The sequence below is a fragment of the Pan paniscus genome, chromosome 18, assembly GCF_029289425.2.
Source record: "Pan paniscus chromosome 18, NHGRI_mPanPan1-v2.0_pri, whole genome shotgun sequence".
Lineage (NCBI taxonomy): Eukaryota > Metazoa > Chordata > Mammalia > Primates > Hominidae > Pan > Pan paniscus.
In genome coordinates this window covers 97,827,919-97,841,911 of record NC_073267.2, presented here as the reverse complement: position 1 = coordinate 97,841,911, position 13,993 = coordinate 97,827,919, and the positions used below count along the sequence as shown (strand labels likewise).

At 57.8% G+C, this 13,993-nt stretch overlaps 1 protein-coding gene across 27 annotated transcripts in view; it reads right to left on the bottom strand.

The window, feature by feature from the left end:
- Positions 1-841: 841 nt before the first annotated feature.
- BANP (BTG3 associated nuclear protein) overlaps positions 842-13,993 on the bottom strand; it is a 125,498-nt gene continuing 112,346 nt past the window's right edge. For 19 of the 27 annotated variants that reach the window (XM_034940881.3, XM_034940876.3, XM_063597817.1 and 16 more), the window contains 3 exons: positions 12,812-12,877; positions 5,911-6,054; positions 842-1,541 (listed from right to left, as the gene is read on the bottom strand). In XM_034940881.3, the coding sequence (XP_034796772.1) occupies positions 1,470-1,541; positions 5,911-6,054; positions 12,812-12,877 (282 nt within the window). In that variant the 3' untranslated portion in view covers positions 842-1,469. The remainder of the gene's footprint in view (positions 1,542-5,910; positions 6,055-12,811; positions 12,878-13,993) is intronic. The other 8 variants (XM_055099895.2, XM_034940880.3, XM_055099900.2 and 5 more) reach the window with 1 other exon arrangement.

Sequence of the window (13,993 nt, the reverse complement as noted above, 5' to 3'; positions counted from 1 at the left end):
ATCTTCCTTCTGTTCTCTCCATTCTCTCCTGGGATTCCAATCATACACGTGTGGATTTGACTTTCTACACCCTGCCTCCCAGCTGGTCCTTTCTGTCTCCTGGAGAGTGGCCAAGGTCCGGTGACCTCCTGGGAGGCCTCGGCCCGGCTCCTTGTGGTGGCCATCTTCAGAGGCGGCCCCACCACGATAGAGACGCAGAACCCATGAGCGCCATCCCCCTTTCGAGAGCAGCTCATCCCAGACCCTCACCCCCAAGGGGACCCAGCCCAGGATCCTGACGGGGTGGAGCAGGCTGGAGCTACGACCGTCTGGATGGCAACGCGGAACTCCTCCCAGAGAAAGCCCAGAGAGGCCCCGCTCTAAGTCAGCGAACGCGGCTCCAGGTAGGCCCTTCCCAAGCCCCTAACGCAACTGCCACAACGGTGTGGGTGAAGCAGGCCGGGCCCGGCTGGTCACCAGGGATTCAAACTGCCTCTGGCACTTCTATTTGCAGATATTATGTCTGCCTTAAAAAAATCTGTAAATAGTAGGGCCTGCCTCTGTGGCTGCAACTTTCTCTAAGGACCCCAGGACTGTGCCTTCTGGAGCTGGCAGAACTCTGTGGTTTATGAGAACAAGAAGTTCCACAGCTGTGTCCTAAACCAGGTTTCCCCTCGGCAGTGCCTACGACGCGGAAACAGAACTGACTGTCCCGGGGTGCCCACACCTACTGTCTGCACAGTGGAGAGGGCAGCACAGTGGAGAGGGCAGCACTGTGGCCTGAAGGCCAGCGAGCCCAACCTCCCAGGGACAGGCACTCTCTGGCGAACCGTCTCGCAGGAGGAAAAGCATAAGGCTGCTGTGGTCATAAATACATTTTATTTCATTAGAAATGCATAATTACAGTGTTTAAGAGCATTTCCCCTAGAAAAGTAGGTCAGCAATACCCCATCGGAACCGAGAGCTGGCTTTGCAAACACCTGCCTCATGACACTGGACAGAGCACACAGCAAAGGGCTCCCGTCTCATGACACTGGATAGAGCACACAGCAAAGGGCTCCCGTCTCATGACACTGGACAGAGCACACAGCAAAGGGCTCCTGCTACTCCCCTGGGATTTTTTTTTTCAAATTTTCTTTTTTGTTATAAACACCATAGCAAGTTAAAAAAAGCTGTTTAAACAGAAAAATATCATAGTTCTTGATTTCCCGCGCATATGCGACGCTCTCCGCACTGTGCCTCCCCTCGTCCTCCGACACCAACAGCACGACTCAAACGAAAGGGGTCTCCGGCTGGGGGCGGCGGCGGCTGCTCTTTCAGTTGATAGGATGCTGTTCCCCGCGGATGTTCCCCGCGGAGGCAGCGGCCTTCAGACGCACTTCAGCAGAACACGTGCAGCCGCTGCCTGTGCCGAGGCCGTGAGAGCAGGGCGCGTGGGGGCCGGGCCGTAGGCGGAGCCGGCGAGGGGCTCCTGGTGCCATGGGCACCGCTCACTGGATCTGGATGGCCCCGTGCTCGAGCTGCATCTCCGGCTGTAGCGTGGGCTGCAGGGCTTCGGCCGTCTGCAAACAGGAGAAAGGAGGGACTTTCTAGAAAAATACCCAGCACTGCATGGCCAGGGGCTGTCATGAACAGCCAGTGACTTTAAGGCAGAATGAGAAACACGCACACAGGAGCGCGAAGGAGCCCTGACGGCCCCAAGGCTCACCCGACTTGGTACACAACGCCTGGCTCCCAGCGGAACGACGCGCCCACGACCCTGGCGCCCAGGGCGGCTCCGGCACACCCAGGCCCCGGCCCGCCCCCGACATGGACTCGGTCACCGGGGCCGGCGCGGCAGCTACTGCTGCCTCTCCACCCCCAACCCGCTGCCTCACTGGGAAGTAATCTGGAAGTGGAGAACATCCTGGCCCTCCCGAAGATATTTCCCTGAAGCTTCAGGTACCATTTTGCCTTCCTATAAACATTGTCCCAGTGTTTCAACAAAGGATTTTCGGGGCAGCTATGTTTCTTCCCTCAAAGATACAAGTTCTGGTCAACGAGTTACAGATATTAAAAGGACTTCAAGTACGAAATCACAGCTTTATCTTAAAATGAGTTAAAGGAGGTCGGGCGCAGTGGCTCATGCCTATAATCCCAGGGCTTTGGGAGGCTGAGGCGGGTGAATCACTTGAGGTCAGGAGTTCAAGCCTAGGCTGGCCAAAATGGTGAAACCTCGTCTCTACAATAAATACAAAAATTAGCCGGGTGTGGTGGTGCACACCTGTAGTCCCAGCTGCTAGGGAAGCTGAGGTAGGAGAATCACTTGAACCCAAGAGGCAGAGGTTGCAGTGAGTTGAGACTGCACCACTGCACTCCAGCCTGGGCAACAGAGCCAGACTCCATCTCAAAAAAAAAAAAAAAAAAGAAAGTAAAGGAAAAACATACAGTCTTGGAATAAGTCACTCATCCTCCAGCTCAGCCACACAGAACACGCCCCAGGTGGAGGAGCCCACTCTAGGGCTGCCGTGCACACTCCCAGAAGCTTCAGCTGGAGGGCACAGGAACCACAAAGGAAGAGCCAGGAGAAGCCACGAGCCCACAGCCGAGCCCACGGGAGGAAGAGGCCTGGCAACTTCTACTATAGTTAAGGTCCTGCTTCATTTTATTTTTTAGAGATAGGGTCTTGGTCTGTTGCCCAGGTTGGAGTGCAGTAGTGCAAGCACACCTCACGGCTGCCTCGACCTCATGGGCCCAAGTGATCCTCCCACCTCAGCCTCCCAAGTAGCTGGGACCACCAGTGCACACCACCACGCCCGGCTAAATTTTTTTGAGACAGAGTCTCACTCTGTCACCTAGGCTGGAGCACAGTGGCGCAATCTCGGCTCATTGCAACCTCCGCCTCCCAGGTTCAAGCAATTCTCCTGCCTCAGCCTCCCGAGCAGCTGGGATTACAGGCACCTGCCACCATGCCTGGCTAATTTTTGTATTTTTAGTAGAGATGGGGTTTCACCAGGTTGAGCAGGCTGGTCTCGAACTCCTGACCTCAGGTGATTGGCCTGCCTCAGCCTCCCAAAATGCTGGGATTACAGGCGTGAGCTACCGTGCCCGGCCCCAGCTAATTTTTTTACGTTTTGTAGAGATGGGGGTCTCGCTACATTGCCCAGGCTGGTCTTGAAGTCCTGGGCTCAAGCAACACCCCTGCCTCGGCCTCACAAAGCACTGGGATTACAGGCATGAAACACTGCACCTGGTCCAGGTTGTGCTTTTTCAAGACAAATGTCAAATGACACTCGATATACTGTTCCCTGGATGGAGGAGGGGCCTTCCAGGGTAGGATGAGGGGTCAGTATGAGGACTGTCTCCTGCGAGCCCGGCCACAGCTGGGAAGGCCTAACGGGAAGGGGTGAACCTCAGCTGGAATGGAGGAGCCACACCAGGGCCCTGGGGTGGGTGGCTGCAGGCCATGGGAGGTTGGGGTAGGGGGGCCACCACCTGGGATGCAAAGCCCCTTCCCCCAGACAGCTGGAAAGGCAGCTGGGGACTTGGGTGGGTGGGGACAGTGGGGCACAGGTCTGGGCTGGCTGGGACTCACTTGCCCTCCAAGGACAGTGGCCAGACCTGTGTTCTGGGCAGAGGCTGGTGGAGGTGCTGCCTCTGCTACAGATGGTTCAGGGAGCCTATGACACCCACAGGCCACCGCACATTAAGACAAGTGTTTTCCCCTGCAAATGGCACCCCCCTACCCTCCCAACCCACTGCTCCAGGGAACAGGCCCCACTCTCCACTTTGAGGATTGGCCACCCCCACAGGCCAGCCACCTGCCTTCCCTCCTAAGGGAACCCATCTTCTCAGAGCCAGGCCCTCACAGCTGAGCCACAGGTTTTCCTAGAACGAGCTCAAGCGCGTGACCCTGCTCTGACCCATGCAAGATGCAAGACCATTCCCAAGCATGACTGGGGTGGGGGCTTCATGTGGATAAGGAGGCTCAACCAGAAACCCGTCTCTGTTAGGTGCAGTCACGCCTGCAGAGTCACCATGAAGGCCTTCGGTCACTTCCCAGTGGGGCAGAGCTAGCCTGAGGACAAGCTGAGATGGTAAGGCAGAGAGCTGGGCCCTTGGTGACAAGCTAACACACCCTGCAGTTGTCTGGCCTCAGATGGGCAAACCTGCTCACCACCAAGTCCAACCACGCTGGGGTTTTCTGCAGGGAAAGCGGCCCGTTAAGCATGCCGTCTTCCTTGGCTGTTAGGATGGATCCTAATTAAATCGTTCACCTGGGGCCTGCCAGGAGGGCATGGTAACAGAGAGAGCTTACAGGAAGCTAGGGGTGTAAACACCAACCATGGGACACAGGTTTCTTCAATTTTGAAATCTGAAAATGACCAGAAACTTATAATGCAGCAGGACGCCCTCAGGCACGGCCCCCACATCTAGTTTCCTGGGCGCGGACCTCACTGCCCTCCTGCAGCGCTCCTATCTGGAACGGCACGAGGGGCTGCCACGCGTCCTCGGCAGGGGCTGAGGCAGCCACGCCTGACTGTTCTTCACGGACAGGCCAAGGTTCACACCACATAAAATAAGCGCTGCCGAACGAGTTTGCCTTCACCATCCCACCCACCCCCTCCTCACTGCCTGTGCGTTCTGCGCCCATGGCCCTCACGTGCTTCCAGCGCATCTCCAGTGAGGTCGGCGACAATGTGGAACCAAACACCACGCAGAGTACAGGGCGCGCCTCTGCGGGGGCCACCGCGCCCATGGGCAGAGAGTACAGGGCGTGCCTCTGCGGGGGCCACCGTGCCCATGGGCACAGCAGGAATGCTCAGGCCAGAGGAGGGGCCAGGCCTTCTACAGGACACGGGTCCTTAAACTCTGGGCCCGCAGCTGCCCCGCTGTGAAGACGTGAGCGTCAGGTGAGCACTGACATCATCACACGGCTGTCGCGGCTGAGGGACTGCAGAACCGCCCAGCCTGGCGACCTGCGCACCCTGGTGAGCGTGAGCTCTACTGAGCCCACTTCTTTAGCAAGCGCCTCCTGAGGAGGACCCCTCTCTTCCCGAGGGCTGAGGGGCACACCTGCCCTCAGCAGTGCCCGGGGAGCAGGGAAAGGCTGCTCAGACATCTAGGATTTTAATTCTAAGCATTGAAGGTGGATGGCATCAAGACACAGGTGGATCACCAGCGCTGGGTCCACAGAAAGGAGCGGAACAGACCCAAAGACAGCAGCCAGAATGTTCCAGAAGGGCTGGGCAGCAGCCAACCACCAGGCTGGAGGTAGAACAAGGACAAGGTCCCCGCTGGGCACGTTCCCAAAGCAAGTGGCACGGAGGCTGCGGGGCCAAGACTGCTCCTGGATGCAGGGCCACCTTCTGCCTCCAGTGTTCAGAGCAAACAGCCCACGGCATCACGGGGCTCTTGTCTGGGCCTCGGCCACGCTGGAGATTTCAGCACGGCCTCACCCTCAGGGGCTTCTGCCTGCGAGGTATGGAGATGCTGGCTGTGAGCCCGCTGGGCCATCCACAGAGCACAGCAGCCCTGCGCTTTGTTTTGGTGGACGCTAGGGTCACAACAGCCCAAGGTACTGGCTCTGCCCCAAGCTGAGACCTTCAACAAGGGGCAGGGAGCTCTCGGGCTAAAGGGGCCCCCATGCTCCCCAGCCCACAGGAAAGGGCTATGTGGAGGGAGGACAGGGCAGAGCTTCACTTCTGCCCCTGAATTTACAAACATTTCCACAAGACAGTCTCAAGAATCAGTTGGAATTTGGAACTGGGGCAGGATCTACCTTCTCACCTTCACGTTCACGGTGAGTGTGAGACGTAGAACCCTCGGATGGGCATCTGTGTCCAATCACGTGCCCTCCGCACAGGAAGAGTCACGAGAAAGCCCCGGGGCCACGTGTGCCCGGTGGCAGCGGCAGGCGGCCATGCCATCACTTCAGTGTCCCTGACTCACCTGTGCCCCGGCCGTGTGGTCACTCACTGGCGCCAGCTGCACGTACTGAACCTGGATGTCACTGCCCTGGAGTGGCGACCCATCCACGCCCGCTGCCGTGGGGTCCGAGGAGGCCACGGCGATCAGCTGTGCACCCTGCAGCACCTGGAGGGAGACACACAGGGGCCCGTCAGCGGCGTGGCCCACAACCCACAACCCACATGGCTCCACAGACCGCAGACCCCAGCCCACAGGTGCTGTCTCCTGAGCAGCAGGGACACGGCCTCAGGGCCACACCGAGGACTCTGCGGCACATCCTGTCTCCCCATCACTCTCAAGTCGCGTCAGATCCAGTGAGAGAGTGCCATCGAGTCTCTGCTGGATCTGCAACTCCCCCCTCAAGCACCTACAGAGCAGAAAAAAGGGAAAAAAAAAAGCAAGGCAGAGCTTCCACAGAGAGAGAGAGCAACAGCAAATGCCACAGAGCCTCCTGGAAAATCCCAGTGGCAACCACGAAGAGCACAAGTGCTCCCAGAGTGCCACTCAGGGCTAAAATCCAAGCCAGGACCGTGAGCGTGAGGCTGAGACCCAAACCCTCCCCATTCCCAAGGCAGAGCGACCTCAAGGGCTCAGGGAGAGCAAAGGAGCTGCTGGTGGGCACTGAGAACCCAGCAGAAGCTCGCAGGAAAGTGAGGCCCAGTTCCAAGATGGGCGGAAGTGAGTCCTGGTGGCAGAGAGCCCCGCTGGCCCTCCCGACCTTGTACCGCCTCCCAGAGTATGGAATGAGAATGGGGGACAGGCGAGGCCCCTGGGTGGGCTCTGGTGACCCCATCGCCTGTAAGCACCCAGGCCCACTTCTCACTCAATCCACTGGGCGCTCCAACATCCAGGCAGGCAGCTCCGGTGTCAAGACGGCCCAGGCAGGCGGGTGGGCAGCCCCAGCCCTGAGGGCACGTGACACGAGCCATGGGGTCTTCACTTGGGGTTGCATCCCACTACGGGAGGGCCAGGAGATGCATCCCACACCTCCACACAGAACCGCACTCTGTGCACTGAGAGTCTCACCGGTGGCCCTGGGAAGAGGAGCAGCCCGTTGCAGGGTGCCCCACCCCACGGAGCCTGGCCGCAGCATCCCCTCCGTGGGACCTGCCCTGGACAACAGCAGCACTGCACAGAGCAAACTTGGCCTCCGCAAACACACTGCAGAGACAGCGCCGGACCAGGGCTTTCACCTGCAAGTGCTTTTAAAGACTAGACTTCACCTACATGTGCTTTTAAAAATAGTTATGTTTCTAAGCAAAGTTCACCTGCAATGCTAGAAGACAAGCCTTTTAAAGATACGAAGTATAATTCACTCTATATTGAGGTTAGCAAAGTACGGCGCCCAGAGCAAACCTGCTGGCTGCTTTTGTACAGCTGTGAACTGAGAATGGCTTTTCAATGATTTTTAATGACAGAAAAAAATGCAAAAAAATATTTTCTGCCACATGACAATTCTAGGAACCTCCATCTTCAGTGAGCATCTACAGGCCTGCAGGCCCCCCATGTGCTGGCCTGTCATGACCCAAGGGCCGTGGTGAGCAGCTGTGATGAGACCAGGTGTGCCCCCCAAAGCTGAAAACCCATCCCCCCTGGCCCTTTGCAGACAAGCCTGGCAACCCTGCCAGCCACGACTTGCGAGCACACCAGCCTCGGGGACCAGCCTCGGGGGAATAGCTGAGCCATCAGAATGAACCTAAGGAGCGTTTGATCTTCTGCCTCGGGATTTTGTTGTCTCAAACAGATGCTATACAAGAAGGAATATGGCCAGAGTCAGATGTTCTGCTGGACTCTGGGGTTTCTTTACCCAACGGCCCCTACTGTAGAGGCCCTCTGAGTCCAGGTGTCAGATGCCAGCCCGACATGGTCCCAGGGATTAATTCATTGTGCAGCTGGCCCTTGAACACCACAAGGGTTAGAGGCACTGAACCCTTGTGCAGCTGAAGTCATGTACAGCCTCTGACTCCCCAAAACTTTACTAATAGCCTGTTGACCAATGGCCCTACTGATAGCGGTCAATGAGCAAGTATTTTGTGTGCTGTGTGTACCATCACCTGTATTTCTCTAATAGAGTAAGCGAGGGAAAACGTGGTATTCAGAAAGGCACAGGCGAGAGGAAATATGGCTGCTATTCATGAAGCGGAAGTGGATCTTTATTAAGCGGAAGTGGATCATCATCCTGGCCTTCGTCCTCACCGTCCGCATGCTGACTGGGGCTGGGGGGAAGAGGAGGAACAGGAGAGGCTGGCCTTGCTGTCTCAGGGCAGCAGAGGCAGAAGAGACAGAGGAGGTGGAAGAGGAGGCAGGCACACTCAGTATAATTTTTACTGAAAAAAAAAATGCACATGTAAGTGGATCCTCATAGTTCAAACCTGTGTTGTTCAAGGGTCAACTGTAGTCTTCTTCCAAGGAACAAACGTTCGTTTTTTGGTGATGGACAGAAGGAGCAGAGCGTTGTGAAGTGCGTGCATTGACATCAGAGTGCTGACAAAGGGGCTGCTGGCCCTGGGGTGCAGGTGCCATTTACAGATGAGGAACTGAGACCTGGGTGGGGTTAGGAGCAGTTTAGGGGCTGGGCTTCCATCACACAGCAGGTGGGGGCAGCGTCCATACAGGAAGCACCTGGGTCCCCGAGGCACTCTCCTGGGCCACCACCGTCCATAGCGGAGCAGCACGATTACCCTCCGGCTCCCTCCAGCCTGCGGTTCTTCGAGAGGGAGCGGAGAGAGAAGGCAGGGACTCTGTGAGGGGAGGGCTCGGGCATGGGTCTCTCTAAGTCCTTAGAAAATACAGCCTGTGGTTTTAAAACAGCATTCTAGTTTTTGATGAGCAAATGCCTTATATTTTTTTAACAATGAATTTGTCAGTGGAAAAGAAAAAAGAAAAAGGCAGGTCAATGAGCTGAATGTCTGGCTGGCAAGAATTCCATCTTTCTGCTGACATGAAATAAACTCGGAGAGGAGCTGCTGCACCGAGGAGGAGGAGCTGCCGGCACAGCTGCCCCTTCCCATGATCTTTACAGGCCCCGAGGTCCCGCAGCGACAGCGCGCCATTCAGAACCCAGCCTGACGATGAGAACACTGAGGTTTCTGGACTGTTTCACGAGACGGGGCAAGCCCACTGGAGCGCCCTCCATCTGGGCCTGGGGCTGGAGCTGGGCTGGGTGCAGGGACAGGGGGCTGGGCTGGGCTGGGTGCAGGGGCAGGGGGCTGGGCTGGGTGCAGGGACGGGGGCTGGGCTGGGTGCACGGACAGGGGCAGGAAAGAGAGAGCAAGTCCCTGTCAGCCGCAGAGACTCTGGCTCAGACCACAAGGCTGGGGACGAGAGTGCCCAGGGAGGTGGAGCCCCTGCAGAGAGAACCTTCTTCCCGAGGAAGGAAGAGAGAGCAGACATTCCTGCCAATGTGCAAACCCACCAGTAACTTTTCAGTGATGCCTGGGAACAGACCGGGCAAGGCTGCACTTGGAAAGGGGGCTGGGGAGGAGTTCTGCACTCAGTTCCACCACGCGCCCAGGCAGTCACTCTGTCCTGGGTGGATCCGCAGCCACCCACGTTCCTGCCACAGACCCCGAGCTGGCGCCCACTGGAGGAGGCAGCCAGCACCCGCACCGGTGGGCTCTTCTGTGAGGCCCTGCACAAACTGCGTTTCCCACTCATCACAGCACAGGCACACTCCTGGCCCCGAGAAAGTTCCGGGAAAAATATCCTCAGGGGCTGTCCCAGAGGTGTCTCAGGGCTGTGAATAAAGCAAGCTGCCTGAACCAGCGTTTCTCAACTATTCCCAGCAGGCCGAGGCCTTGAAAACTCCTGAACACCAGGAAATGGTCTGCGCGGCGCAGGGACTTGACTGGTAACTCCCAAGCGCCTGCCCACCTGCCTGCACTCCACGACAGCACAGGGACCCTGGCGCACGCCCAAGGTTCACGCCAACCAGGTGACCGCCAGGAAACCCAAGCCTGGGGCGAGCAGCAGAGGAGCACACGGTAAGCCCGCACCTCCTCCATCCCCAGCTCTCAGGAGCCCGTGCCACACAGCCGGAGCTCTGCAGGGACCACAGGTGGGACGAGTGCACGACGCTTTCCACCTCGGGCACCTCTGTCGGACACCCAGCTCTGAACTACGTGTGAAAACGGAAACGAAGTGCATGGCCACACGCAGAGCAGTGCCACTCCAAGCACCTCCTCATCACACACGTGGCGTGTCACGGACTGACGACACAAGGAGGCAGACAGTGGGGGGAGGGCGGGTCTGTTGGGGACAGAGGGGGCATTGACACAGTGGATGCTACGGGGCGGCCCCGTGCAACGTATAACTGCGGGAAGGCAAGGCTCAGCCGGGAGCATTGTCAGGGTTCCCTCATCTCAGGGTGTAACCATGCAGGAACAATGGAGTGGGGAGATTGACAGGTTGGGTGGAGACCTGGGGTTTACCCTGGGGTGGAGCAGGGCGAGGTCAGTGAAAGAAAGGGTGGAGGACCAGGACTGGGGCAGCCGGCGGTCCAGGGCAGGGGTGGCCAGAGCATGGCCGGGTGAGCGCCGTGGGGTGCAGGGGGGGCTGGGCACTGGGGAGCAGCTCTGAATGGGAGTGGCAGCAGCTGACCCCCTTAGATTTGGAAATAGTGCCAAGGAAAAAAAAGGACTCTGAAACTCTGGCATAAAATACCCATAAAGTATCTCAAATCAGGTTTGAGCAGTGGCAGTGCAGCAGGTGAGGTGGGGCCGGCCTAGAGCCCCTCAGGACAAGCCCCTGGGTCCCGTCTCGGGGCGGGGGCACGCAGCAGGGTGCAGGGTCACAGCCTGGGTCCAGCTCGAGTCTCCTCCCTGAGGGAGGCCCCGGCGCAGATGTGGTGTAGGTGGGAACCATGCAGCATGGGGCATGGGGCGAGACACCTGGGTGACACTGGCTGGGGGCCGAGAGGCCAAACAACTGTGGCGCCCCACACCCAGCCCAGCGGCTCTGACCCCCTCGGCCCCATGAGACCAGCCACACAAGCCAGTCGGCCACTCCACTGGCACCAAAGCAAAGAACACACTGAGTGGCAGGCGGCACAGAGCTGCAAAGGGTCAAAGGTCAGCGGCTTCACCTTCCCCCACACACCTGGGCCCTGGGACCCCGCCACGTGCTGTGTGTCCAACACCAATTAATAAAAAAGAGAGCGAGTGTGCATTCCTATAACTGGGTTTCTAGGTGAGTTCAAAACAGTAATAAAATAATTTGCCTGGTACCTCCATCCAAAAATGTCTAGGCCGCTGTGGCAATGTGCCCCGGCCGATGGCTCGACCTCTGCCTAGCAGAGTCACCCAGCCTCGCACAGCCACTGACAGCGCCACTGCCTCCCCTCCGCCCTGGGAGACCCTCAAGTCTCCCAAGGGAGCACGAGAGGGAGAGCCCGCACCGCTGGGAGCGGCGTTTTGAAGGCTGATGGCAAAGACACACACAGGCAATGTAGGCAAGGTTTGGCACCTTTCTGGGGGGAAAAAAAAAACTGAACAAAAGGATTCAATGTTTTGAGTTTTTCAAGAATCTATCAACAGAAACTTCTAGTTTCCTCCTTGATTTATGGGTTAGGATTTTCTCATTTCTGCCTCAAAACTACATTTTTCCAGGCAATGTGGTTTTACTTTTTGTGAACAACACAGCTCAGCTGAAAATAAACAGAATTTTAGGCAAAAGGAGCAGGAGGCACTTGTTTTTGGGAACAGAGGCCACAGTGTCAGACACCGAGTCGAAGCTGGGTTCCTTCGAGCTCCTTCTGGCTGTGGGCGTGGCCGAGGCCCTTCACCAGGTGGCCAGGCCCGCAGTACCCAGCAATCCATAAGGCAGCAGCAGCGCCACAGAGAGAAACGACACCAAACTCCCAAGTTTCACTCAAAGTAAAATTACCGCCTGCTGGTAATGTCAGCCTCAGGGGTGAGGAATTTTCCCTGGACATTCACTTCCTGTTAATACATTTATTGGGCAGTTCAGTTCCACGTTGGTGAACCTCGTCTCAGAGTCTTAAAAGCTGTGTACCTGAGGGATCCCCTGGCAGGGGACCCCTTCATGAGGAAAGGCTCTTTCGAGCCCTCGGTGCTCTAAGGAACGTGTCTGGGAGAAGCCCCGTCTGCCCTGAGGCCGCCTCGCATGGGCACAGCTCGCCCTGCACCTGCCGCAGTAGTGGGACGGCAGAGGCTGCTCGGACGCTATCCCAGGCTCGTAAAAGCCACAGGCGCAGGTGCACACCCTCTCCCATGCTCCCATCCCCACCAAGAATCCTAAGCTGGGCAGTGGGCCCAGGAGGGACAGGAAGGAGGTGGAAGGCAAGCATGGCTGGGTCCTCCCAGAGGGGAGCTGCTCCGCTGGGGACACTGTGGGGCTGGGATCCTGTGGGCCTCCCGGGATCAGGGTGCCCTTCCATACTCGCTTTCTTTGTGCTCTACCTGAGCAAGCATGCAACCTGGTCCTGCCACCAGCCCAGTTCCCCTGAAGAAAAACAAAAGCAGAGCCGGTCCCTGCTCTCCTCCCTCCTAGGTTGACCAGTTCAGCCTGAGGGAACCATCACCACTTGTGCCATCAGTTTTCTGAACAAAAGATGGCGAGAAATTCTTCCCCCGTTCCTGTTGTGTCTTCAGAAAGCACCTGCAAGCGCGTCTCACCCCAGCTCGCTGTGCTGGGCAGAGCTACCCACCCCACAAAGACACCCAGGTCCCAATCCCTGGGCCCTGTTTAGGTGTTACTTTACATGGGCAAAGGGATCTCACAGATGTGGCTCAACTGATCACCCTCACGTGGTGAGATGACCCTGGATGGCCAGGTGGGCCCAGTGTCATCGCGGGGGTCTTTAAAAGCAGAGACTCCTCCCAGCCACAGAGGGTGGGAGAGATGGGATGTACAAAGGACTCACCTGGCCACTGCTGGCTTTGAAGACGGATGGGGCCAGGAGGCAGGGGATGCGGGTGGCCTCTAGAAGCTGGAAAAGGCAAGAAAACGAATTTTCCCCTGGAGCCTCCAGAAGGACCAACCCTGCCTTGCTTTCAGCCCACTGAGACCCAGGATGGGCTTCTGCCCTCCGATAAAGCCACGGGGTCTGTGGTCGTTTGTTATGGCAGCCACAGGAGCCTCCAGCCAGGTCCCCAAAGGGCTCTTTATTAAAACATCAAATTCCCAAACAGCAAAAACAACAGAAACAAAAGGCCTGGCAGTCCGTGCCTTCAGGGCGGGCTGGCAGCTGCAGGGAGAGCAACCGCTTTTTTCCATTAGAAAGAGTTTGCACTGCAGGAGTTTTTAAAAGCCAAAACAAAATTGGAGGAGAAAAAAATGAAATGTCCTCTATGGCTCGTGTTCCCCTGGTGGCCACTGGGCTCTAGCCACCTCCCAGGGCCTCCTGACAGCCTGAAGGCCACGGCCCTCAGAAGCTGAGGGGTCCTGGCTGTCTCCTATCCCAGCCAGAGGAGTGCCCTGCGGGCAAGAGCGGCAGCACCCCCAACCGCATGAAGGCACCAGGCTCCCATCTGGCACTGCCAGCCATGAGAGCTCCACAGGAGCCTCTTGTGTCTGGCAAAAGCGTTGTTGTTTTTTAAGGGAGGAAGGCATGTCCAGGAGGGGTCCCCAGGCCTCCTCGGGGAGTGCCACGTGGTGCCACACAGGCGCCCAGCCTGGCGATGCCCTCTCCTCGGCAAACCCTCGGCCAACCCGATTCTGGCCTGGACGCCTAGCCGCATCCTGGGAGCATCTGTCCGTGGGAGGCAGGTGGGTTGTTTTGCTCATTCAAGGCCCACTCATTTCTTGGACCCTAAGTGAATGCGCACATCTGTCCTCCAAATAAAAGCCACTCTCCCAGCTCCATGATGCCACCACTGCTTCCAAGCGTGCTAAGGGAGAGGAACCCACTGTCCCTGACCACAGGTGACCACAGGGCAAGGGTGCAAGGGACGCACAGGGTGCTGGGAGCGCTGCCACGGAGGCAGGCCCCGCCGTGGACGCACAACTGCCTCAACATCCACCGCCTCGCTGTCCACCCGCCTCCACTCTCCCCCTGCTCCCCTGCGCCTCTCAAGCCCCCGACACCTCCTGCCCCAGCCTCGTG